The 27,809-nt window shown below is 36.7% G+C and overlaps 1 protein-coding gene across 10 annotated transcripts in view; it reads left to right on the top strand.

The window, feature by feature from the left end:
* DMD (dystrophin) overlaps window positions 1-27,809 on the top strand; it is a 996,724-nt gene that overhangs the window by 872,629 nt on the left and 96,286 nt on the right. For all 10 annotated transcript variants that reach the window (XM_027888128.1, XM_027889056.1, XM_027888040.1 and 7 more), the window contains one exon: window positions 11,821-11,881. In XM_027888128.1, coding sequence (XP_027743929.1) covers window positions 11,821-11,881 — 61 coding nt within the window. The remainder of the gene's footprint in view (window positions 1-11,820; window positions 11,882-27,809) is intronic.

Here is a 27,809-nt window from a genome sequence, read left to right on the forward strand (position 1 = left end):
AAGCTTCTCAGAGGCCAAGTCTTTTCTATTGTACTTCAATTAAGGAGAGTAAACAGTAAAGCTTTATTTAAGAGATTATATCAGCAGAACAGACCATAGTCACGGGATAATGGTCTCCTACATGCAGAGGGACAAGTTATCCAGACATCAGAAATAGGTGTTACTATTATTGCACAGCTATATTCACAGTGGGATAGAGGACAAACTTTTCTTCAGCTGATACTGCATTGTAATTTTAATAGGTTAACCATTTTTTCCACTGAAAATCTCAATGGGAAACTGAAAAGTCTCAGCGGGATGAACTGCAAATTCCAAACCAGAGTAAATGTTGTGCCATATAAGAATAATGCAGGCTGATTCAACCTTGAACCTTGTTTTATCAAATTGTGATCCTATGAAGAAATTAGCCCTATTTTTGTACTTTTTTCAAAATCTCTTTTATTTAACTCTTAACCACCGGGAGTAATTTGTCAGCTCAGTGTATATAACTGCAAATCAGACCCGTTGAGACTGAATTGAATGTATGAAAGTTGTTACGGGTATGCGACATGAATGCAATGTGTTAACAGATGCCTATTGTTCTTATAACCCATGGTGTATTTCTGGTGAAAGAATAAATTCGTAGGGTAAATTATACAAGCCTGGAAAATACTAGAGTGACGTGCACTACATTATCATACCAAACACCAAACAGCATGTCCTTGTTCTCTGTGCTGGTGTTGAGTGCAGGCAATTTGTGTGATGGTTATGTCCTAGACCCATTCTGCCTTATTAGTGATAAATTAGATCAGTCTAAAAGTTTCTCGGTGTTACGATAGTCACCTTTTTCAGCCCACTGACTAGAGCCAGCAAAGGGTGGAAATCATTCTGGACACTTCTCACCATTTGAGAATCACTTTGGGAAAAGGAAGCATGTGAAAATGTGTTAAATTTGGAAGTAGTCAAATCACTGAGAAAAATGGACATGTGGGATTGTTTGTTTGCTTGTTCTCTCTCTCTTAGCTGTGTGTGCAAATACATACTCTTACCCATGCTTGCAAAAGTTAGGTATTTGAAGCTCTGAAAATATCTACAGAATCTCTCACAAGTGTTCAGTCACTGAAACTGCCAGTACCTATATCAGGCCCATCTTTCATGAGCACCAAATTCCAAAAGCATCCAGTTCCTCAGTATCAAGTACTATTACTATGCCTGAGGAAAATATCATGCTTTGACGTTCTTTTTATGTATTACCTCTGCTGCATCACTACACGGATGGAAGCACATCTCTTGGAGAGATGGCACTACAGGAGAGGGAGAACCACAGTCTTTACCCTCTAGCACTAGTCTTTTTTCTGTAGTTGCACTTCTGGGGTTGATCAAGGCAAACCTAAGGGCTGCCAAACAGAACTGGGCTGGTCAAATGAGGGTGAATTTAATGGCTTGTAAATAAGCTGTCAGTACATGGCAGAGTCCAAGTTGATCGGTCTAGCTGTGGCAAAAGCAGTGAAGAGACGAATCATAGAAATTTTTCTGGTTTTATTTTATAAGCTCAACTCAGAACATTTTTATCTAAGGACCTGAGATACACATAAGATTAATGCAAACTATAACCAGTAAGGTAAATAAGCAATCTATTGGCTGATGAATACCTAATTTATATGCAAGTAATAATCAGTTCATCCTCTAACTCAGCATCAACTTTCCCTCTACCATGCATGCTTGCTCACCTTAAGGTGCAAGTGATAATCTTCAGCTCCCAACTGTGTTTATATTCTTATATTAAAAATGGTCCTTTTAGAGTTGGTATACCATGAAGTAGTTCTGCAAAAAAGGTGATACTGCAGTCAAGCTCACATAAAATCAGTGACTGTATTACATTTCTCTCCTGTCTGAAAGAAATAAATATGAGCTGCTAATCTGTGGTAATTTTTTCATGTGTTTGTTATTATTTTATACCTAGAAATTTTAGCATCATCTGTCTGTTTCTGCTTGGCTGAAGCAGAAGCTGCACAGGGCAGTTGAAAACCTAGCACAAAAGTAATGATGGAGTGATGCAGGAATCTCATATTTGTCATGCCCTGTGCAGGCAAGGAATCAAGTGGTAGTCCCTGATTCTAAGCACTTGTAGGCTGTTCTAAGGGCTGTTCTTAGAGCTGTTTAAGAGAGATTGGAAAGAAGGTGTGAGCTAGAGAGATAGCAAGTGAAAAAGTGGCAGGGACGGGTGGGGGGAAGTTTCCTCCTTTATAACATTTTTAATTTAGGGACAATTTTTCTCCATTGTCTTTTCATGCAGTTCAGTGTTGTTTTTCCACTCTTTCATCTTCTAAATGACCAGGTGACAGTATTTATCTGTGCTGTTCACAGGATAATTCAGGTGTCTCCTGGTTGTGAGTTAAAAGGCAGTGACAAGGGAAAGTCATGCACTAGTGTCTCTGTCCACCAAGGCTTTGCCCTCAAGTATTTGAGGCGAAAGTGGCCCTTACTTTTAAAAATTGGCCCTTACTTTTCTGCTAGCGCATGAACTTGCCTCTCTCCATGCCTTCTACAATTTTTACTGGGCTCTCTCACCTCAGTCCTTGATCTTCTGATCTATCCTTCATGCTTCCCCAAACTCATTTCACTCTGCCTGTCTCCACAGTCCCAGCTCCTCCTCGGTTCATTCGTTACCAAGAAGAGAGGCTCCCAGCATTCACAACAATAGTTGTTAAGATATATCTGATAAATGTATTACACGTGCAAGACATTATATCGTGAATTCACGGAGTGAGTTTGTTTTGAAGGACTTGTTGTTTTTTTTAATTAGAATTCTCCAAATCAGGGCGTAAAGAAATAGCAAAAATAAGATCTTTCTATTAAATAGAAACTTGTAAATATTTAGCAAAGTAATTAGAAAAATCTGTGATCCTTTCATGGATGACGGTGCTTAATTTGGGAATTATATATAGTAATTGAGGTGTGAAAAAGAGTATCTGCAAATTTCAAACATAATGCTGGCTCCAGAGTTTTCATCCTCTGGAATAATTTTACTATTTTGACTTCACCTTTATTTTTTTCTGTAATTCTGCCTCTTACAAAGACTGGCATTCATTGTTTCTTGTTGGAGGACCCTCCTATATTTGTCACAGTGGTTATTACTTTTTTTTTGAGATGCAATAAACGAGAGATAGGATTGATGTCAGATTGGTTTTAATATCATTTGCTGAGCTCTCCAGCCTCCTATCAATCCTGGGTTTAATGGCATAGTTCATTCATGTGCATTGCTTATGACTGCTGAAAAATAGAAGGTATTACATCTTTTAAAAACATGAGCAAACCTTGTAATTTACTGTCCAGCCCCAGTATGAGGCATCTGTTAGTAAGTATAGCATGTCAATGAAGTGACTGCGTGAAATAGTGCTCAAGATATAAGCAGCAATTACTTAAGAGTGTGACTGGAAAATTCCAGACATTACTTGTGATTTCCAAGCTCAAAGAACATAGACTTTCTTTAACGTGGAATAACCTGAAAATACAAGGAATAGAAAGAGCATATAGGTTTGCAAGGCTAAAAAGCAGATATGCATCTAGCGAATATTTTGGGATTTGCATTTCCCAGGCTAAAAGCTTTTGCTACCTGCATCCACCAGCAGCAAACTGTTCAATCCACACACCTAAATATGTGCTAGGACCTGTATTTTAACTGTAGATACCCAACTATGCCTTTCAGTTTTGGGCTTGTAAGCAAGAACAGCACTGACTTCAACACAAAACGAGGCGCCCGTAGCAGCTTTCGTTCAAAAACAGAAAGGTAACTTATGCTGGGGCAAACAATTTGTATTGCAAGATCATAACCAGAGTGCATCTACTGCATTTTATATCAGACAACTTTTCTTAAAAATAAAATATATGGTCATGGGTGTGGGCTCTGTAACCTAGGTCTCTTTTTCTTGGGATAAGCTCAGAGCTGTTAGAAGTTCAGATCTGGCTTTTTTTTTGTTCTTCTTTCTGTTCCTTTGTGTTTTCCTTCAGTTATTTAGGCCACTCTCCTGAGAAACTGGAGATGTGGGTCTAAATTCCTTCAAGCTGGAAGAGAAGTACTTACATCTCCCACCTCCTGTGTGAGTGATTAGATTATTATGCGAAGCAAAGATTAGGGAAGCTCTTTCTTGCACAGGCAGATGTCTTTGAAAGGGCAAGTCCTGCTAATTAAGACATCTGACTCTGAAAATGACAGGGCTCTATGACTTAAGACACTGCACCCATCCATCTGATAGATTATTTTTCAGTGCTAGCTACTGAAACTTTCTCTCTTATTTCTTACTGCATACATTATGTCCTATTGTCTTTTGGATATCACTTTTGACAAGCAAACATTAAAGATTATGTCCATTCATCCATGTCTTTGGATACATTATCTAATAATTTTAGATATCACATCGAATGTTTTGAATAGAAAATATTACCAGGTAGTAGAATAAACATGGAGGATAAGTGGTCACTAAAGAATCCGTCTAACTCTGAGAACTCTCTGAAAGCAAAAAGATTTTATTATTGCATTTAAATATGGTCATATTAGCTAGAGGAGCCTGGCTGCTAGAAAACTTTTGTATAAATGCAAAATGACTAACATGTTCTTCTGAAAAAGAAAAAATTATTAAAGTACCAGCAAAACCAAATTCACTTCACAGGTCTTGCCATTGGTATTATCATGGTGAATTTCCAGCACAACCGGTCACCAATTCAACCTTAAGACTTTTTTGACGGGTAAATCAGATTTAAAGTTAGGAAAAAATGTCTTCAATCCATTTCTTCCTTACTTACAACATCATGACCATAGCTACAATTTTTAGTAGTGCTAACCTTGGCCTGACTGCTAAAGGTTTTTAGAGTAATTAAGCATTGGCATATTTTTAAAGTATATCTTTATGCTTACTTTTGGAATAAAATTAGTAGAATTAATATCACAGTGACAGTATGTCATGAAGTCATATGATCACCAGTCCTTTTCTTGTGAGCCTTAATTTTTCATTATGAATTTTTCTCAGGAAAACCACAGAGAATCTCTCCACAAATTTTTATTAATTTTTTAATTCACAATGAAATAGAATCTATGGAATTCTAGCCTTATATTTATATTTTTCTCTTTCCTGCACTATTGTGCTAAGTGACCCTTTCTAATATAATACACTGGACACAAATTTCTGAACAAAACTGTAAAGTCACTTTCCAAATTGTGATGTTCTCCCCCTTTCTTCACCCAGAAGCAAGCAATTTTTCCTTGTAACTAATATCTAGTGTTTGGGAAAAAAAGACTTTCAATAAAAATATCTTAGAGTGGTAGTTAAAAATAATCCATTCTAAATTTCTTTCTTGTGCTTGTGGTTTTCATTTGTCATTGATTTAAAAATGCTGTGTAGTATTTATTTTAAAGCAGAGAGGTTTTTTTGGGAGGGATTGATTAGGAAAAATGTTATCTTTTTTTTTTATAGCAGCCTAATTATTTTCTTTATTTTATCCTTGGTTGGCAGGATATCCTATATTCTGCAACGCTAAATAATTTGCAAGTAATCAAATATTATTTTTCACTCTTAATGAATGTAAGACTCAAAAGATTGTTTATTGCCTGTTACAGTATTGTCTACTCTCTGAATTGCTATGTTGCTAAGACAGAATTTTCCCCAAAATATTTTATACTCTTTTCGGAGTAATATTGGATCTGTGAACCCAAATGAAAACTATTTCATTTCTTCACACTGCCAGGTTTAACTCTGTTGAATTTAACTATGTGCCCATGTTGTCATGAGTTGTATGTTGTGTTCAGTTTAGGACATTCCCTTTTCCTCAGGCTCAAGGACTGGAATACAATAGGCATATTCAATATATGTATACTAAAAAATTTCCATTATAGCTTGCTATGTAAGACATGGAATATTTACCAAAGGTTTATTTTTCTAGTTGTCTAATTCAATTTGCCAAAAATCACCACCAGTTTGATTAGGCCTTTTGATGACCTCATTTGATCAATCAGTTTTAGAGATTTAATTTTGAAAAGAATGCAACAGAATTTTACAAGAGTGCAACAGGAGCTAGCAATGTGAAGTACCTGTAACTCCAGGTATGTGGATCATTGTAGACTCTATCATTTTACTATATTTCATGTAGTATTCTATTACTAAACAAGTAGATGCTTGTATTTTTGCCATTTTACAGTAATGTGACATTTAAGAAAATGAGCATTAGATGGATTGTATATTTCCTGTACAAGTGACATTTAGAAACTTCTGGAAACACTATTCATGATTAAGGGTGTTCATTATTTAGACTTTATCGTATAATGTTAACCCTAAGCTGCAGGTGATAAATCCGATGTTGGCCATAAAGATTCCAGCAGGAAATGCAGGATGGAAGGGCCTCTTTTATAACTCTTGTAAAATGGTTGTTGTAATTGGCCCTGATCATGTGCTGAGCTTTTTAATGCTAATAATCCTGTCTTCAAATTGGTTGGAAGTGCTCTAAAAATGGTGTGCTCAGTAAATGTCTGCATGTGTGCTACAGCAACAGACGATGCTGCTGGCGTTCCAGGGAAGTAGTGAGTGTTTACTTGGGCTTAAGAACAGCAGAATCCAAGCTGAGAAGGTGCCCTCTATCTCCAAAATGCCCATGAATCCATCCCCATGTGCAGCAAGGAGCAGAATAGACCCCATGCTCTGTAGTCCTTATGAAAGGCAGGTTTTGATTGATGTTTCTGCCTCTGATATCAGTTTCTCAGCTCTGTGGTGCAATCTTACAACACAGTCTGATTATTCAGCAGTCTCACCTAGTACAATAATAGATGAACATAATTTAGAAATCAAGTCTCTAAAAATCTGGGGTAACAAAAATATCTTTTAGAGGTGTATACTGACATTTGTTGCAAAGGATCTTGGAGAACTGTAGATTATGCAAACACTACTATTGTGCCACTGTCACACAGGCTTATGTTTTGGAGATGGCATCCTGCCAGTATGTATCATGACCTGATTATGTTGGGGAAACATTGCTTTAGCATGTTCTCTGAGGAGGAGAAGCATGAGCGCCTTATAGTCTGTGGAGAGCAGTAGTTTTAATTTATGATGGTGTAATTTGAAAATAATTGAAATATAGTACTCAATGCATCTTCTTTGAAAAGGTAAGGGAGCTTACACAAATGGGAACTTTTGATTCTTGTGGAATCAGAGTCTCTCCAGATGCAAAGATAATCCTATCATTCTTTCTCCCTACCTGCCTTTATCTGAAGTCACCAACTCCTTACTTTGCTGCAGTGAAATATATTCACATCAAAACAAACTTTATGTGAATAATTTCCTATCTCTATGTTTGTGTTAAGATATTAATGATGATAATGCTAGGTGGAACAATGTAAGTCATGCAGGTAGAGTTTCTAGGATGAATAATTCTAGAGAATTATTATCACTAAAATGTGAAATGTGAACATAATTAAGGACCTTGCTGAGTTACAGATACTGTAGCCACCAAGCAGGGTAATGTGAATGTAAAAATGAGCTTAGCTTTAACTACTACGATACTGAAAGGCATATATAATAAATATAATAAATTTGTCCCGAAGCAAAAAATAATTGAGAGGCTATATGTAACCATGTATGGACACTATGCCTTCTTTATGGTTTCTATCCTAAACCCCATAGTGACAAGTAAGAATCAAAAGATTTTTCTTTGTATTTAGAACTGAAAATGTACATTCAAGCGTGACCAGAATTGTGTGCTGCCTATGTAAATAAGGACCACTGAGAGTAACAGTTAAGTGTGGACATACTAAATTTACTCTTTGAATAACTGAAGGAGAAACAGTTTGCTATTGGTAAACATACATGTATTTTTCATTATGTTTGTAGTGCTAAAGTGAAATATTTATAAGATTATTTTTTTTGTAGTATCAACACAGGAAAAAATTATGCTATCATCCTATTTAATATTTCATTCAGATTCCTGCATAGATTAAAATACTACTGAAGTTCAGAGAGCCAGCATGCCACTGTTTCATTATACATTCTGCAAACAAGTAAGTATGTAGGCTTACCATCAGGAACTGTGTTCACGGGCAAAACAAGTCCCAACTATTAGCACATGCACAGAATGAAAAAAAACTCCAAAATTAAATAAATAACCATTTAAATATATATAAATGCAAATAAAAAATATAGGGAAATTTAAATTCCCTCCTAAAATGCCCCATATTTTGTTGTAGTATTTAATTTCAGTCAACAGCATTGAAAGTAGCTGAGTGTGTGGTAATGGGTTCTTACACTGTGCAAGCTCAAACAGTAAAACACTTGAATTACTCTTAGCAAACGGGAAATGTCTGCTTCTTGAGCAGGGTTACTAGAGCACACAGGGTTACTAGAGCATCACACAGCCTTTGCTATAGCAAGACATTTTAGATGGACTACTAAAATGGTCTTAACCATTCTCCTGAACTAACTTTGTAATGGATAGTAAACCTGTATTGATAACCAAAGATAAGAAACAACTGTTCTCAGCTTCTGGGCTTCTGCCAGAAATGAAATTATTATTCTCTATGTATGGCTGTAAAAAGTACTGCGTATTTTGTCAACTCAAATTTATGCAAGGTTAGAATCATCCAGGAGACCAAAAGTGTATTATAGACAGCTTCACAGCAATCTCTTGAAGGAACACTAAATCCAATTATGCAGAACATCACAGAATTGTTTGTTATTCCTATAGCACTTAGCTTTCATGAAAGCAGAAGTATTTGTTCCCCTTCTAGTGGATCAAGAACACTATCATATGTGAGATTCTGTGATAATAAGTTATGACTGGAGAGCTCTTACCCAGATTAATTCAGAAGCAACAGAAGAAATACATCTTCTGAAAAATACACAGCAATTTATTCTGTCCTTCAGGTATTGAACTCAAAACAAACCTTAAACGGAGAAAACTCTTGCTTGGTAGTATTCCCATTGGGAATATTAAAGATTGGGAGAGATATATGAGAAGGTCAATTCTTAGTTAATACTAAAGGATATTTTATTTTCAAGAATGATAACTGACTGTAATCTCATTCAAATTATTCCTCAGACAATACCAATCCCCATGAGTAAGACACCTTACAATTGTCACTGAGTAAGCATTTGAAAACTATTCGATGAACCACATATTAGCATACAGGTTAGCATTACTAAATAAAAACAGGCAAAGAAATCACCTAGTAATTGATAGCATAAAATGAAATTGTAATCTGTCTCTAATTCCTTGGCTTTTCTTTCCTAGTGCCATCTAGATGATGGAGAATATTGGATCAGTCACCAAAATTGCATTTACAGCAGTTTATGATTTCACAAGTAGAAAGAATAATTAAGCATCATAAGTTTATGAATTTTGTATAAACCTGGAAATAGGGTTAAATGTAGGACATGTTCCCTTACTTTAAGGTATTTAACATCAAGACATTACATAATATTCTATTTTTTATAGTTTTTGCATTCCTATAAATGACATAACAGATTGTACCTTTACATCATTTGAGGCTATAGCAGTTCACATAAACCAAGCAGCTGCAGCTCAATGGACAGCAGCCTTGGCCTTCACAGCTCCTCAGTGTGCAGTCTGTGAACACTGAATAAAATGGCAGTGCCTGGTTCAAGAAGGACTATTTGATCATGTATAAATTAGGTGTATATTTGAGTATTTGTATTTTAAAATGTGTGCATCTATGCTCTTGCATTTGTGGGCCATGCTACAGACTACAATGGCAGGGCAGTGTGCTAGTTTTACAGGAGATCTAACACCATAATTAAAATTCTGTCTCTTGCACACTTTGAGAGTTACTGGTTCTCATGGTTCATACCTTTGAAATTTAATGTTACTTTCCTTTTTTTTAAGTATGCAAATCTGTAATGTAAATTATATAAATAATACCTTAGCTACAGGTGGCTGGTTGGAGATAGAAGACAGCAGGACCTGCAGAGACACTGAGGTAGAATTTTCAGAACTCCTTAGCAACAAATAATCTGAAACAGTATTTTCACATTTATGGAGGGAGACTTTTCATGAGGGCATGTAGTGATAGCACAAAGGGGAATGGCCTTAAGCTGAAGGAGGGCAGGTATTAGGGAGAAATTCTTTACTGTAAAAATGGCAAGGCACTGCAATGTTGTTCAGAGAGGTTGTGGACTCCTCATCCCTGGAGGTGCTCAAGATCAGGCTGGATGGGGCTCTAAGTAACCTGGTCTAGTGAAAGGTTCCCTGCCCGTGGTGGAGAGGCCAGAACTAGATGATCTTTAAGGTTCCTTCCAGCCCAAACCATTGTATGATTCTATTTCTTCCAAACATATTTCTTGCTTTCCCTAGCTTCTTAGCACTGTCCAAAATGTATGTGAAACCCATTCACCCACTTCCCAGCCTGTACCCTGTTCCCAGTAGCTCTCCCTTCTCCTCTTCTGACCATCTAGAATGGCACTACTTTCACCCCTGCTGCTTTCTGATTTGTCTCCCCTCTGTAGAATCCTCAGCCTCCCTCCAGCCCTTCTTCACAAATCATGTGCATGCAGCTCTGAAAAAATAGCAAGATTTCCCTATGCAGCCATTTTTCTAAGCACGTTTTAATCTCTTTCCTCCAACTCTTGTTTCCCACACTTGAGTATGTGGGCAAGGGAGGGACACTGTACTTCACTCTTCAGACTGACTTCTGTGAATCTGGTACAAAATATATGAAATGTGTCTATTGGGAATTATTATTTGTATGGATTGTGATTTGCTGACTGTTAAAGTTTGGGAGTGGCGTTTTTAAAGTATCTATTTTGAATGAGAGAGGGAAAGAAAATAGACCCAAAGGGTCAAGCAGCTGATTACTGGTTATCTTGGTAGCAATTACTTTCCTTTGTGAACAGCAGAGGTCACTAAAAAGAAGGGTTACACTGGGTGAAACAAACAGGCTTTTTTTTTTCCTCTGCTACATTACTTTTCGTATGTTTTCTGTTTTAATCTTAAATTAGAAAAAATTCTTGTTTCTACTGCTTTTGACAGACAACAAACTCCCAATAAAAAAACCATCTCTTGATTATGGCCTAAGCTATAAGTTATCTCTGCGTCTAATAAAAAATACTTTACAATTGTTTTCCACAAGGAGTTTTATAAAAACCTTTGTTACAAAATATTTTCATTGTGATGTAAGTTGATGTTGACATTTAACACTGTGATAGACAAGAGTGAGTAATGTAATTTTCTCTCTGTTGTGATCACACTGCCATTTTTTTCCATTATTTGCTGTTATTGGAAGGCAATAAGCCCAGTTAGTAATGTGGAGAAATAAAAGTATTTACCATTTAGAACAAGTCAACAAGAGAATAAACAAAATACTTAGATGGTCTCTCAGTTTAACTTTGTTCAATGTAAAATGTAAACAAATGCATAATTCTGTTCTTAGAAAGGTGGGAAGTGCTGACCACACAAGGAAAGAAATAGAAGAAATCCCAGTCAAACACATTAGCAGGATGAACACTATAAAAGAACATGCCAGAAAGAGAGGTTGCTTCCTCTGCTTCGTATCTGTCCTGAAAGCTTAACTGTCGAGGAGGGGGTTTATATTTATCTTTGCAGCTGAATGAGTTCCATTTCTCTCAGATTAGGACTGAAATTTCTGAACAGTAGGTTAATCCTTCCTGCCTTCACGGGCAACTGAGCAAACAGACCTGTATCAACGTGGCCGAGTGTAAAATTGTAATTCTAGAGATTAACGTTGTCTTTCCTGTTTGACCTCCATGTTTCTCTCCTAGGTATGTTTGTATGTATGACTATATGTGTGCAGTTATTTATTTATTTGTTTTTGTTTGTTGTTAACAGCTTCTGTCCAAGGCCCCTGGGAGAGGGCAATCTCACCAAACAAAGTGCCGTATTATATCAAGTGAGTATAAATAGTAATTCATTCCAGCTATTTACATTTCTTGTTTAAGAGGATATTTAGTAATTTTCTTAGATTATTGTGAACTGCTCCTATAGTGCCTAAATGGGAAGGACAAAAAGCAGCAAAGCATGCTATACATTTCACAGAAGTGTCCTAATTATTTTAAAACACTGTAGGATGAATTGATTTGTAAGTTGTTTGGTTTTATGCTACTGTAAATCTCCTGCAAATGAAGTAAAACTTTGGGGTACCTGGATTATAGTTTAATTTGTGCCATTGCCCACTGAACAGTATGTATGGCAGGTTTTGCAAAATGTAATGCACTAGGAGTTTTTTAACCTAGCACTGCCCATACTCAATACAAAAAAGAATTGCTTTAAGGACAGTACTTGGTAAAGTCCATAGCTGGGGAATGACATGCAAAATTAGTCCCTACAGACTAATCTTTTAGGGTTTAGTTCCCAAATAAAATTAATCTGCTCTAAGGTATGTGCCTGCACAACAAATGAGTAGAAAATTTTTTAAAAATCAACAACATGGAAACACCTGCTACTTGTGCCCTAAACAGATTCACCATGCAAAACCAACAACAAAGGTGTTTTAATACATTTTTTTTTCTTTTCTTGTGATTTCTTTACCTGTAATATGCTTTGAACTACTTATATAACTTCTGAAGGAAACAGGTAATGCAATACCTGCTATAAACATGGTAGTGCAAGTAAGAGAAACATGGGCATTGTTTAATACACATTTTTATCTGACTCTTCCTTATATTCCCTAGACATTTTTCAAACTCAGCTAGTGTCACTGAAGCCATCTGGTTGCAGTTTGTTGCAGTAGTACTTCAGATGCAACTTTCACAACAAGGCGAACTTCTACAGCAGCTTTAGAACAAGCATTTTAGTTATGCGTGAAGGAAACTAAGTCTGTAGTGCAGTTCAGTTATACCTGCCTGGTTTACCCTTGCGTTAAATTTGTAATTTTTCTGATGTTTGCATTTGGCTGTGAATAATGAAACAGTCACAAGGAAGCTGGAAAGCTCAATCAAGAAGGAGAGGCAATCTACCAGAGACATACTAGAAAGCAAGTTGATGGTCTGGCATGTAAGAGTCAGTTTATGGCACTAATATGAAAGAGAAGATCCTCCTTTTCTCTTTCACATGGCATGACTTGCCATTATGGGGGAAGTGCCTTGGCAATTCTTAATGTTGAGATTTCAAGATGCATTTCATGCCTTGCTTCCCACCTCTCTGGGTGTTACTCACATCCAGCAGCCAAGGGTAACTCTTGACTCTGTGCAAAAATGGTCAGTGCTGGTCTTGCTTATTCTTTAATACTTTTTAGTCTTCTGTACTAGGCCATTTACAAATTCCAAAGAATATACTTATTTTATTTTGTTCACTTTAGAAAGTATTTTAATGGCCATAACAGTTTTAGCATGAAGTCATGCATCCTGATTTAGGATCCTGCTGACTATGCTGGTTTGTCGCGAATGGGTGATTTAGATCATTTAAAGAATCACTGCCAGAGGTATTAATAAAAGTGGGTTTATAACATTGTAGTTTAATAAAGTTCAGTGGCAAAATTAAGTCTGTTACTACAGGGATGAAACATACAAAGTAAAATCGAGTTCGAATATATTTCAAATGATTTACATATAGACCGAAGATGCCAAAGGGTGAGGTAGACCCTCCTGTTGGGTCATGAGTTTGGGCAAAGACCCTCTTGTTTTCTAAACTTCTGATGGAGCTTAACTGTGGCTCGGTCCAGTCTTAGTCTCAGACTTGCACAATGGTGTATGTTTAAAGAAACTAACTAGATGGATTTCGTTAATATTGCTTTAGCATGCTACCAGCCACTCACTGAGGATCTGTTGTAAATAAGGGGGTCTCTCCACCTTGATAAGGAAGGATTTCTTGGTCTTAGGTAAGGAATTTCAATCCTTGAGAGGGGTCCCCACTCAAGGGGACAGTCACTGGTGTTCAGTCCAGTTGTAATTTAGACAGAATTTGAACTGGACTCATCCAAAGATCGGTTGTTTGTAGAGAGGTATCTGCCTCAAGGAACAACCTTGAGAGTTGTCCCAGGGTAAGGGGAGATCACCACCATGCAGCCACACTGCCTCACAGGCAGAGCTCAGAGGCGGCTTCCTTAGGTTTTCAAAGTTATGGGATAAAGTGGTTGACTCATAGTCAGATTTAACACAGTGGGGAGGGTATGCATGAGGCTCCCTGTACCCATAATTTTCTTTGTCCTTTGATAAATGAGTCTTGGAAAAGCCACCTGCTATTCATGCATTAATCACACAATCCATGTTTCAAGTTCATGTGCATCAATGCTCACTGGGTCACTCTGCCCTTTTGTTGGTTTCCTAGAGGAGTTCTTGGCCTGGCTGCAGCTCAGACCCTTATTTCCTTTGGAATCTGTACCAAACTATTGCTAGTTTGGTTAAGGGGTCAAGTGCATCTGTCATATATTACTGGTTTAATGTAAGTTTAAATTTAACCACAAATTTTTATAGAAAAACTTGCTGTTCTTGAGATGCAAAACAAAGCAGTCAAGTTTTACTGAGTCTTAGTGAGCTGTTACATTGATTGCCTTCTCCAGCTGTCCTCGGTCATTTTTCTTTACATTCATTCTCATCACTCATATTTCGTATTTACAAACAACTAAATTGTTTTCTGTACCATTTTGGCTTTTAAAAGCAGCATATTCTTTCTCTAATCTTTGACCTATTACTCTTCTACCAGCTGTTAGTTCTCTAAAAGAACTTCATGAAGACTGAGAAGCTGCAGGTAGCATTCTCTTCATGTTTACGTAATTTTCTTTTTGTCATCAATGTAGACTATTGGCCTTAGCCCCCTTCATTAACCAGATTTGCTACACGTTTTACTATCTTTCATTTTATCTGCTTTTCCCTTGATGCTTAACTGTTTTCTCTCATCACTTTCACATTTGCAATGGCATTGCACCCAATAATCCTTAAATCAGGCAGTGCTTAGTGCTAAATCTTCAGCAGCGATGTTTATTTATGGCTAGGTATCTTCAAGACTTGTGATTTTCCTGGTTAAAATTTCATTTGTACACGGTTGATTAATCTGTAGCAACTAGTTGCCTCTAAAGCTATCACTTCAATAATTCCCTCTTGAGCTTATTCACACCAGTTGGTTGTGGGCTTTTTTCAAATTGGATTGGTGTAGGCATCATTGCCATGGAGAATATAATTATCGACAGTGTACAGCCTGTTTCAGTTGTTCCCAGTCCCTGCCATTTGGTAGTTTCTTGGCCTAGTGCTAGCCTCATGAAAACTGCCTTTTAATGGCCTTTGCAGCATTCTGATGGATTTCCTTCCACCCTTTCATGTGCTTCCCTGCTTATGGCAGTAACAAGCTAGGCTAGAATTTCAGCCCCACCTCTCTCTTCCCTAGCAAACTGAGGAAATCTAATTTTTGTGTTCCAGGACAGCAGAAGTATCTTGGCTTGCCAAGAAGCAAGTGGACACATTGCTGCCTGGGCACTGAGCACTTGCCCAGACCACAAGGTGTTACTGATTTTAAAAACCCTCTATTTTGCCTCTGAGTTAAAACATGTAAAACTGCTCAAAAAAAGAGTTTCATCCAACCATTTTCTTTTTGATCTTTTCTTCCTTGATATATTCCCTGTGTCTAGTACAGAATTTATAGGTTTTATTAGATTACAAAAGGAGAAGACTATAAAAGAAAATAGTTCTCAGTTTAATCAGTCCTGTTCTTTGAAGACCTTAATCCTACTGTTACTGCAGTGCAACCCAGAAAATGGGAAGGCAGAAACAGGCACAGACATGTCTGCACTCTCTAATAATGTTTTAGGTATTCATTAAAATTTCTAAATTTAAGTTTTTAGAAGAAAGAACAGCTAATTACTCTACCTTAGAAATCTGAAAAGCAAATGGAACAAATGCACACCTCAAAGATTACTGAATATGCATCAAAAGATTTTTTAAAAAGTCTCAAATTATAAAAAAGACAGATAATAAAGGTAGGGAGGGTGCAGATTTTAACATTGTAATTCAAGTTAGATCACATTTCAGCAGAACTCCCCCCTGTGATGAAAGGGATCTCACGTGTGTATGCATGCACACGCACATTCTTATCTTCCAATCAAACAGATAGAGAAGCTGCTTCAAAGCAGTGACAGATAACCAAATGAAATTTCTGCTTTCCATTTTGCAATACCGGCAGAAGCATTTGGTCCTGCTGGACAACCCCATCTCTCTGCAGTGTCTGTGCTCCTATGGCACAAGGGGATGTTTAAGCATCTGTCGTCTGAACCATGTTTGCATCTCTTTTGCGTGTGGCTAATCCTGTGCTCCGCAAACTTGTCCAATACCCCGTGCTAGGAGGTCTCTGTTTCCTTGAATTAAGGAGGAGGAGTTGGATGGAAGTCTGCAACATACTCTCTAAAAAAAAAGAAATTTCAGCAGTCCTGCCACCTCAATTAGTAGGTGTGACTTCTATATTTGTACTAATCTTTGACATTATTCTCTCTCTGTGTATCTGACTTGCCAGTTAATAGTGTCTGTCTTCTTACCCTCTTGCTGTGCCCATTCTTTTGAAGGATTTAAAATGCTTCTGCAAAAATACAGTAGTCTTTCATCTCAGTGCTTCCCACAAAGGGAGCGTTCCAAGTTATTTCCCAGCCAAGCTTATTTTCTTATACAGATTATAGCAGTTCACTGAACTTTGTCCTGCTGAGGACAAAGCTGGATTCTCAGGAGCAGAGCTTTGACTCCTTGGGAAGATCCATGTGAGCCTATCTTTATAAATTAGCTATGCAGTGAGCTAACTCCAAGGACAGTGCATCTCCACTTGCTTGCTCTCTTCCACATTGTGGTTTCCTATGAGAATATTTGACTTGCATTTAATGTATCAGCTTGTGACATACATTTTTGCTAGTTTTAGATCCTGCAGTCTTTCCCTGCTTCACACTGGAGATCTAGCAGGCCAGTTTCTATAAACATTCCTCTTTGTTGTCTTAATTTTTAATCTCTCTTTTAATTGTTGTTTAACCATGCAGAATTTCAACACACACACAAAAAAAAGAAAGCTAAGAGCCCTGAGTTTTCATTGTAAAAGCAAACAGATCAAAGCCATGATTCTTTTACTTTTGTTCAACTATGAGACAGGATAAATGGATGTATCTGAATTAAATTCTGCCAAGATAAAATAAAGCTAAGAGATGCTGTTCTGGGAAAATCACTTGGGTTAATTGTTTCTTCTGCAAAATGTAGATAAGTACAAGACACAAAAGAAAGTAGGAAATATCTGTCAGACAGAGCAGAGAGAGATGTGGAGAGCCGTAAATAAATAATGTATGATTATGTATATGTAGTGAGTGAAGCTGTGAACTACCATGTGTATGGCTGACAGTTAACCTATCTACCAAGTACCAAAAAGGTATTATTTTGGCTTCTTGAAAGCATAGCTATTATGATTTTTTCCTGCCTTTCAGTTCTGAACTCTCCATAGGAAAATTGAAATTATTGTGAAGGAAAGAAAAAGTATAATACTTTTTCGCCTGCCTTTATGTAATGTAAATTCTCATGCTGCCTAGCATCAAAACCCAAATGATATTTCTAGGAGGTTTGTCCAAGTGCAGAGTTTTTCTTTATGATTTGTAGGGTTGTGAAGCCTTGGTTCCAAAACTTGTCACAGAAATTTAAGCTCGCAGTGTAAATAAATGAGAAATCTTGAGCCTTTAACTACCTTTAAAATGAAAGCAGAGGTTATAAACAGATGTGTTGCTGCTGACTGAGCAAGAGCACTCAAGGAAGATGCCGTGGGTCTGCTCTTCATTACCATCTGTCAACAAGGAGTTACTGCCCTCACATGAGAAGTAACCAAAGGGGATTTAACTTGTTTTAAAATTATTTATAAGTACTCAGCAGCAGTTTTATCATATCCTAGCTGGTGTGGGGACTGGGGGCAGGGCTGTAGCCTCTTGGTATGGGCAGTAACTGAGGGAAACCATGTGCTTTCCCACCATAGCAGGTGTAACATAGCACCCGTTGTGGAGGGCAGAGAGCAGCTTCCTCAGGTGCTTACGCAGCACTTGGTCCTCTTGATGTGACACTGCTCACGGTTAAGTGGAGAGTAAATCTCTTAAGCTTTGTTGTCAAATTCATTCATTGCAAATGTTCACAAAGAATGTAGAGTGCTAAGCATTAGAGAGGGGTTAAACAGTGCGAGGGTGATTTTTGTGCAGGTTAAATCTTAAAATTTGTGTTATGCAGGTAATGAGCTGGGGAAGAGAATTTTAGATGGAATCTGACTTGCCTGCTTTCCAAATTAAAGGGGAGACATATCAACATTTTGAATCTATTAAATCCAGCTGCTCATTGTTTTCCAGCTTTGGGAGTCAATAGTGTGAAAAAGTAAACTTTTGATATTGTACAAGGAGTTCATGTATTTATAGTGTAATAGAACATAATTACATAACCCTAAGTAATTTACTTTTATTGTAGATGAAGTTGTTGTATTTATTGCAAGCTAAATGTGATTTTTGCTTAAATTTGACTTTTTACTTCATTTCTGTCAGCTTCATTTTACTCCAGTTGTTAAATCTATCCCAACTAAATTTAACAACTGAAGTAAATGAATAAAAAATTAACATAGGCAATATAATTTTTACAAAATTGAGTGACATCTATACAATATGGTCTTATTTTATAGAGTGTATGCCAAATCTTCCATTAAAAAGTAGATTTTACAGCTGCTCCTGATAGTTAAAATTTATTGCCCTCTACACAAAGCCCATGTTTTAAACATTGTGTGCTTAATGAGCAGGATTCAAAAATAGGAATTATGTTTGATTTCCACTGGAATGCTTTGAACTTGAAAAGATTAGACACATTAAGGAAAAAAGTAGAAAGATTTGCCTGTCAGACTTTTCTTTTTTTAAAGATCAATTACATACTTAATTTAGATGACAGACAAAGAGGAGACAGCCTCTGACAACTGTCCAATGTAATCTTTAAGGAAATGGGGAACAATAGCTTAGATTTTTTTTTACATATTCTTGTTATACCAAGTTTCATACTTTCTTTGTTTCCTCCAAAGACTGACAGCTTCTCCAAAGCAGCACTTGCCCTTGGTTCTGTGTCCCTTCTGATGCAGTTCCACAAATAAGCAAACTATTTCCCCATTCCACACAAGAAAAATTCCATCCGTATAATAAGAGTCAGCATTAAATTAATCCCTCTTCACCTACTGTGCCTTTTTTTGTCTTCTTTATGATCTTGTCAGTCTAAACTGTGGCAGGAGTATAATTAATAATTGTGTGTTAAGAAATGTTTCAATACCAATGAGAAAAGAAGCAGGTATGAACATGTAGGATTTACATTTCCAGCTCTATTTGCTATGGAGGCAAAGGCTTTGGATGACTTAAAATGCCCTAAATTGGCATCTAAGGCAATGCAACAACTGAGAGAAGTCTGTGAGAGTTCAATAATCAGACATACCAGATGGGCTATTCCTGTTTCCCTAAGTGGCCTATCTGTAAGAGCAAGGTCAGGTGTTTTCTTGGATTGAATTTTTTCCCAGAATGAACTCGTGGAAACTGCTGAACTGCTCTTGAATCCATCCTTTCTCTGACCTTCTAAGATCCCAGTTCTACAGACTGCAATAAGTTCCTATTATTCAGAATATTCCCCACCTGTCTTGGCACACTTCTTGTCATGAGAGATTTGTTTAGTCTTTACTTATTGAATCATGGCTATGAATTACTTGGCCCATTTTTCTCCTAATGGGATCTATTTCAATTTTTTTTTTCTTGTAAAGTAATAGCTGAAACCAGTTCTGTGTTACACATCGGTCTTTAGACCTTCAATCCTGAGAATTAGTTTGGATATATATTACACTTAGGAACTATAGATTCTAAGGGACACATAAAATGAATTAATTGAGAACTGTATAAATGTCAGTAAGATTGCATTCAGATTTAAGTGAAAATTCTAATGACTAGGTTAAGAATTATCAAATCATCTATATTCATTTTGTTTACTTCTCATTTTCTGTTTAAGAAGCTGAATTTTATGAGATAAATTACAATTTCAAATATGATCTATAGGTTTGGCAGCCTCTTGCACGCTACTTCTTTGATTTGAATTTCAAGTGTTCATCAGATAAACTTTTATATTAGGAAATCCCTGGCTAGATAATTTCAGAAAAACAAACCATAAAAAATGCATCACATCTCTGAATGAATTGCTTTTCTTACAAGTAGCTTTGATAAGACAAGCATTCATGTTTTTTTCCGTGGCAATTGAGTTCAGAAAATTAGATTATGGTACAATATAAGTCATTACCAAGTAGTGCCCTCTATATAATCAGGCTAGCAGGGTCACTGAGTGGTGTCTACAGTGGAGCCTACAAGGGAAAGGAGTGAGCAGAGGTCAAACTTTGCTACTCAGCACTCACCCACTCTGTGTGTCCTGGTCCTCCCTCCTCTTTTTCAGCAGGACCAAAATTTGTTGGCATAAATACCATATGTAGGTGTTAAGCTGGGGGCTGGAGGGGAGCACAAACTTGCTTAATACAGCAGTAAATTACTAAGAGGGAAGGTTGCTGTAAATTGGTGCAAAGTTGTTGGTATGAATTTTATTCTTCACTTATGTACTTCACACTTTATAATGTGAATTTACACACTATTATGTTAATGAAATTTAGTGGGCCATTGGTGTGGGGGGGATTAACATTAACATTTCCATGCAGTAGGTAAAAGTTTTTAAATCTAAATACTTAAAACCGTGATAATTCAGTCACATTCAGGTGACTGAATTATATTTATCTATCTATTTATATATATATATTTATCTAGATGTCTGCCAAATATATATATATATATATTTATCTAGATGTCTGCTAGGAAAGTTTCTACTATTCTAATGTTTAAGTAAAATAAAATAATGCTGCTTTAGATATCTGACTATTAAATAGCCCAGATTGCCTTTTGAATTTTATTAGGTACTTGTCTCCTGGTTTTCTTTTTCAAGATGCTTTTTCTGTCACTACTGCAGAACTAATACAGGAGTAGAAGGACAAAGATACATTTTTCTGTGCTTCATTTTTAACAAACCTAACTGCATTTTTTTTTTTTTTTTTTTGCTTAAGAACTGTATTATTGGAGAAAATGTTGTAAAACATAATATTTGAAGGTTATGGCACCCTTCATGAAGCACACTAAGAAAAATTGTTAGAGAGAAATGTTACAGGCATGGAATTAAAATGTGAAGAGCTAGCTAGAAAATTACTCTGCTTGACGCGGAATAGATGACTTAATACAAACATTTCAATTATATCACCAACATAAAACATCATGATAAGGTTTTAATCATAGCCCAGAGCATTTCTAGATGGGACATGAGTGTCATACTTTGATTATAATTAGGAGATGCTTTTGCAGCAGGAAATATCCCATAAACATCTCAAGTAGATGGGACTTAAAGGGTGTATGGTTGTATAAATTTATTGGGTTTGTTCCAGTATTTTAGTGGTTATGACCTGAAAATATGGAATAAAAAAATATTATAAAGGCAAATAAAAAGTAATTAAATTTAAATTGAATAAAACCACTGAAATAGTAAAATAAATTTAGTTTCCAAGCAGTATTTTCCAATCCACTATTTGCCATTCTGGAGGGTCTATAAGCAAAGTGATATACATTACAGCATTGTAAAGAATGTGACAAAAATCTAACAGATTCTGCTGAGTGCAGAAGAACAGAAAAACTGCATTTTCTTTAGAAAATCAGGAGCTGCACATGTCCTCCCAAATCGGTGATTTTTATCTTTCATCTTCAGTTTAACTCTTAATTGCATTCAGCTTTAGGACTTCATCAATGGCAAGGCTGGTAGCTGACCTCAGCTACACAGAAAAAAGTTAAAGGTTTGTAAATGTGACTGGATGCAACAACAGCAGCTGCAGTAAAGAGGATACAGTATGACAAGACTGTAGAAAGCCCTAAATAAACCAATGGATAATTTAGTTTTAGTTATAAACATAGAGAGAATAACAATATGAAGTAAACTGATAGGTGAATCTTCCCTCAATTGAAAGCTCACTTCAAGTTTTAAAAATATAAATTTGATTGGAATCTTAAGGTTAAAAAATGTGTTATATGCACAAATATGTATTCTCGTTAATCCTGTGATTAAGTTAAGGAACAGTTTGAAAAGTATTTAAAACAAAATTCCCATCAATGAGTCATTTTTAACCATGTTTGCTGAGAATCCCTAGGATAAAAAAATTGTGTACTGAATTTGATAAATATGATTAAACACCTAAACTTGGGGAAGTTCTGAAGTAAGCAATCCTACATTTATGATGGTTCTTACATCTTGATTACAGGGTTGCATTTAGTTTTGTGCTTAAAAGCATCCTCTACTTCCATTTTTTCACCAGCTCCAGTCATACTGCAGTTGCCAGTTTTACTTACTAAAACTTTGGTTTTCTTAGTAAATGAGTTCTAATGTGAAATATTTTTGTGTATATTAATCAGCTTTTAGCTGCAGCAGTGATGTTCAATTACTTTTCTGTTGCGTTTTGCAGATTCTTGACTATAAAAATGTAGTCACTGAATATTAAAAGTTTGCTTCCACGACAGTGTTGATCTGCAGTGTTTTCTTTTGTAAGACAATGGTAGTTCAAGTTCATTAAAAATCATTATGAAATTACGTGGTTTAAAATGTAAAACTAAACTCTGTAGCTGAACTACCATTCATAATTATTCACCAACCCAAACCAATAGGGCTTTGGATTTTCTTTAAATATAAACCTCACAATTATAGTTACAATAGGCATCAAAAGCATGCATTTGTATATAAAAAATTACTGCATGTTTCATATTGCCTTTGTGAAGCACAAAAGAAAAGCTGGCTCCAAGTGACAGCCATTTTCAGAGATGACTGAAAAGCACGTTTAACAGCTATGTATTTTGTTGGATTTAGATTGTGTAATTTTCTGGAAGTATCCCTAAACTAAACTTATACCACAGACCCACCTGAATAATCTTCAATTTCAACGTGTTTGGGGTTTTTGATGGTTTTTTTGTGACCACTATTTAGAAATTAACCAAAAAAAAAAAAAAAAAAGGAAAAAAAAGAGGACTACTTCACCAATGACAGACCATATGGTCCGTCCACATCGAAGGAAAGTGTGTTCATCAAGCTGCTGCTGTACTACTGTGCGGCAGTAGGAGCTCAAAGCAAAGGGCTTGTCACAGTGAGAGAAATAGTATTTAAAAGCATTATTTGTTTGAAGGAGAACATTTTTGTTTGAAGCTAGTTTCACTGAGGTCATAGCAAGTTTCTTGGCCAGTTACAGATAGTATATTTCTAAACAAGTAATTGGAAGAATGACAGTTGGACATGAAGTAGCTGGATGTTAGAGAACAAGTCTATTTGCTTAACTTCTTCAGCCCCTTAGACATTAGAAGCATAACAAAATTTGTTTAGGACTTAAGATTTCTAGTGATGTATTTTCTTTTAGGTTTATCTGCTACTTCTTTCCTTACATGGGAGTCTTTCTTCAGGACTGCCCTTTTTAAAACAAAACAAATTTCTCCTCTGACACTGTTCAATACTCAGAACATTGCCCTTCTTTTTCTTGGAATTTGTCTCTGTTTCCAGTCCATGTTTTTCTGTCCTGCCTGGTCGTTTCATTTCTAGCTTCTGTTCTATATTCTCACTAAAACAGCTCTTAATAAGGTCACTAACAATTTCCTGCCGTCCAGTTCCAAGAATCCTTTCAGTGTTCACATTCTTCTAGGTCATTCCACCGCTTTCAACAAACCATCTTGCTGCTCTTCTTTCTTGTCTTCCCTTGGCTTGTTGTCAGGCTTTGCCTTGTAATAATTTACTGCTCGCTTATTCTGCATCTTCCTCTCGCTTTCTAATGCTCCCTTTGCAGAGCTGGTCCTCTCCCTGGAAACACTTTTCCTCCAGCCCACTACCCTCTTTATTGTAGTTACTCTTAGCACTGCTTTTAGTCTTCAGTCCCTGGGCATATCCTAGTAGAAACCCCAGCACCTCTCCATTCAGAGTTTTGTTTAATTTAGTTATGCTGATGACTTCTAAACTTGTTAATTACAGTTTTCTCTGCTGTTTGTAGCACTAGCCATTAGATGGTTATTAAATCCCAAGCTCAAAAAGACCAAAATAGATGTTTTCTTCTGTTGACAGTTTCTCTGTTGACATTTCTATTTGTTTTGCTGCCTTTGTTAGTTATCCTACATGCACTTTATGCCTATTTACACATTTAGTGTTGCTTATCCTTAAGATAATTTATCTCCTTTTCCTACACCAAACAAGTACTTTCTGATTCCTGCCTGAAATAGTCATATTCTTCTGAGAGATTTTTACTTAGTCGCTGATTAGCACTAGTCTCATTCAGCCTCAGCCATTATTGGCTTATTAAAAGATGCTGTGTTCACTGTATTTAAAATAGTCATGAAATGTATTGTAACAGCTCAGACTATTTTGTTGCATGAATTACGAAATATGTGAGAAGAACTTAGAAATTGTTTGTAGCACTATTGCTCTCTCCATCACCTAATTCCAGGTTACAGTTTGCAGCATGATTATTGCTTGATTACTTACCACAGTATCAGTCTTACTGTACCTCTGCACAGAAGGCAAATACTGTTTACATTCCACCCATTCACATGGATTACAGAGTTTTAAGGAACAGCAAAAATAGTCCTTTCTTATCCAGGTGTCTGACCTGTTTTGAAGAAGACTGAGGTGATCTAGATCCAGCAGCAGTTCCCATGCCAGCGGGTTCCGTTAACTTATATCACCTCGAATTCTTCGTCCATCAGCGTTTGCAGGGTCTGGCATTGTCAGAAATATCACTTTCTTATCTGGGGAGCTTGGGGAAGAAACTATTAAAAGCTAATTCTCTTGATAATGATGTTTAGTAACAATTTTCTGTGAGACAGCTCTCTCAGATTATTTTCTTAATTTCAGATTAATTCTGTAAATTCTAAACCTTTGTCTATTGGGAAGCTATATAACTCGGTTTACAGGTGTCAGTTTGCTAACACACATCAGCTTTGTATTTGCTTCTGGTTCCCTCCAAAATCCACCTAGCTGCTAAAGGTTTTCCTGCTGAGTGGAAGAGAGCCTCTGTTGTCCCTTTTTGTTCTCAGATAATATACCATAGGACAATGTACTGCAGAAATGTGAATTAATCCTGAGCCCACCGACTCTCGAGAGCAACAGCTGCCTCATGGCTCTCTACCACACCAGGTACATGACCAGCACATGAGCATATTAATGTTCTCTGCAAAAATTATGGTCACTTGCATTTTCAACATAAAGCCCTTCTCTGAACACCCCTATATGAAGAGTGGGTGCTCTCTGAAGAAGGTCTTTGAGAAGAGTGCTGTTCAGTGGTCATCTCGTTACTTCTGCATATAAACAGCAAGAGGAAAATGAGTTCTGAGTTAAGGAATCACTGGCAGAAAAACACTTAAAAGCAGACTCAGTAAACACAACCATTCTCAGTCAAATCTGTATTTTTTGCAAAATTTTGTACAATACCATGAAATTCCAGCCATGCTGAGTGCAGAGCTGTATGCAAGTACAGAGGCTTACACAATAGCTAACAATTCATGGGCAAAATTGGCCATGCTGTTTTAAAACAGCACTGAAGCATACCAATAGACTGAGTAGAGTTCATGCTGGTGCTGCTGGAAGAAAGTTTGACCAATCATTAAACCATAGTCTGTTGTGAATGAGAATTTAGAAAAATGTTTTAGCAGCTATTCATCCTCATGCCAGTCCCATTTCCAGCAATCTCACTCTGAACCAGTGACGCAGCATAAAGAGAAATCAAGTTCTTACACCAGCTCAGCTCTTCACAGGGGAAGGCAAGTTTCCTTTCTGTTAATGCAGCAGGCAACACAATGGATCTCAACTCTAAATTAGATTCTCTAAGTGGTGCTACAATGAAGATATTTAATAATAACAATTAGTCTGTATAATGTACTCTCAGCAGCTGCCTGTGATGCTTTTCATTGCAGTATTCTTTCCTCACTGCAGTCAGTATTACTGAAATGCCATTAGCAACATAGCACCTACTTTATATGCTCAGACATTTCCCCAAAATTAGAAATGGTAGTTGCAAGTTTTTTCCTTCTCATGAAAGATGTATGCTCATGATTTGCAAGGGCTTGGTGCATTACAAAAGATATTACCACTACTATCTATGCAGGTTTTTTAAAACATCATCTACTTGGCTCAGCACTTGCCAATTAACAAGTCACAGCAATACCCCATCAACTTAAACCAGAACCACATCCTAGCACCCACTCAATTTATTGTCCTCAATTTGTACTTTTAAATTCTTCGAAAACACAAACTCTGTTTTCCAAATCCTAACTGCTTTTCTGAGCAGGTGTTTCTCTGAAAAATATTTTACTTTTATTGGCAGCACTAGCACTCGCATTTCCCTGTTCCTGGAATCAGTGTTCCTTTAGCATGGCTCAGTCCTAGTTCTAAACTCTGCTGTACCTTTTCCATTACTGTCAGAAACTTCTTTATTCCACCTTGGTATTAAAAAAAGAGCCTGCTTTCAACTTCAAGTCAAGCTATGGTTGTATTATTCTAAAACTTCCTAAAAAAAAAAAAATTAGAACAAAGTCCCCATCAGTGATAATTAATTTTGACAGTGTGGGCTTTGTAGCAATTCACAAACCTGTACTTTGTGCATCAGCATTCCTTATTATTCTAATTAAAGTGGAACATTGTGCCCTCGCCAGTCATTAATGGGTTTCCATTTTGTAAATGACATTTGCAAAAGTTAAAACGGGCAGTTCATACGAAGTCCACAGGCAAGAGCGTTAAAATTAGCATCACCATAGCAACAGTCTTCCATCATTAGTATTCAGGGCAACAGCAAATGTTTTGTTGTGCTTTTGTTTCCAAAAAAAGATTTTTCTTCACTTGTCATTCATAAATAGTACAGGCTCAAACTCATATATTTCAGGTAAAATTATTAAATTCATTCGGATGTCGCTGTTCTAGAATTTCCCAATTTTTTTGAGGTATTTATTTTTCAGGGCAGAGGTTGAATTTCACCATCTCTACATCTGTGCATGTCTAACCTTCCTGAGCGACATTTATTCATTGCCAGCCTGCTGCTCAATGGTACAGTTTCATATAAAGTCTGTCACTTCTACTCAAGGATCTGTACGAAGTAATGGATTCTGCTGAGGCTCTGCAAAAGATGTGTGCACGGAGAAATGTGGTCAGTCCCCCCATTAAGTAGAGGGTGCTCAGTGCTGGGTTTGTTGGTTACATGATGCTATTTATATATCAGTTTTTTCCTCTCTCAGAAATTTAATTTAAATGTAAGTGCATACATCACCTCTAGTGAAACAATGTTCAAATACCATCTCGTCTTGCACATTTTAGAATTAAGGATTAAAAAAAAAAGGGATTCTCCTCATCCCTGTGGGAAGGCACGGTAGATTATAAGCGTACTCCAATGTCCTTTATTGGAAGAGGTGGTGCTGGCTACTGTTTTTTCTTTAAAAAAACTCTCCTAGTTGTCTGGAAGCATGTTGCAGCAATATTTTGCAGCTTGAGAAACAGTTTAGCACTGCATCTCCTAAATGCACCCTGAGGCATCCTATTCACATAGGTCTTGTTTGAAGCAAAGCATGCCATGGATACAGGAGATGCAGTAGTTGTCCTCTAGAAACAAATATTTTGTGTGCAGGTAGAGAGGGGTTAAGAAAAGAAAAGCAAGAGGGAAGTAGATGATGAGCAGGGTGAGGTCAGTAGAAGGACTGCTGTTTTACTTTGCAGTAACCTGGCTTTTCAGTAACAAGCGCAGACCAAAAGTAACTAAATGTTCTCTAGCATTATGTCTCTGGGTTTTAATTT

The sequence above is a fragment of the Empidonax traillii genome, unplaced genomic scaffold, assembly GCF_003031625.1.
Source record: "Empidonax traillii isolate 1590-97213 ecotype Southwest subspecies unplaced genomic scaffold, ASM303162v1 scaffold1:size7828297, whole genome shotgun sequence".
Taxonomy (NCBI): Eukaryota; Metazoa; Chordata; class Aves; order Passeriformes; family Tyrannidae; genus Empidonax; species Empidonax traillii.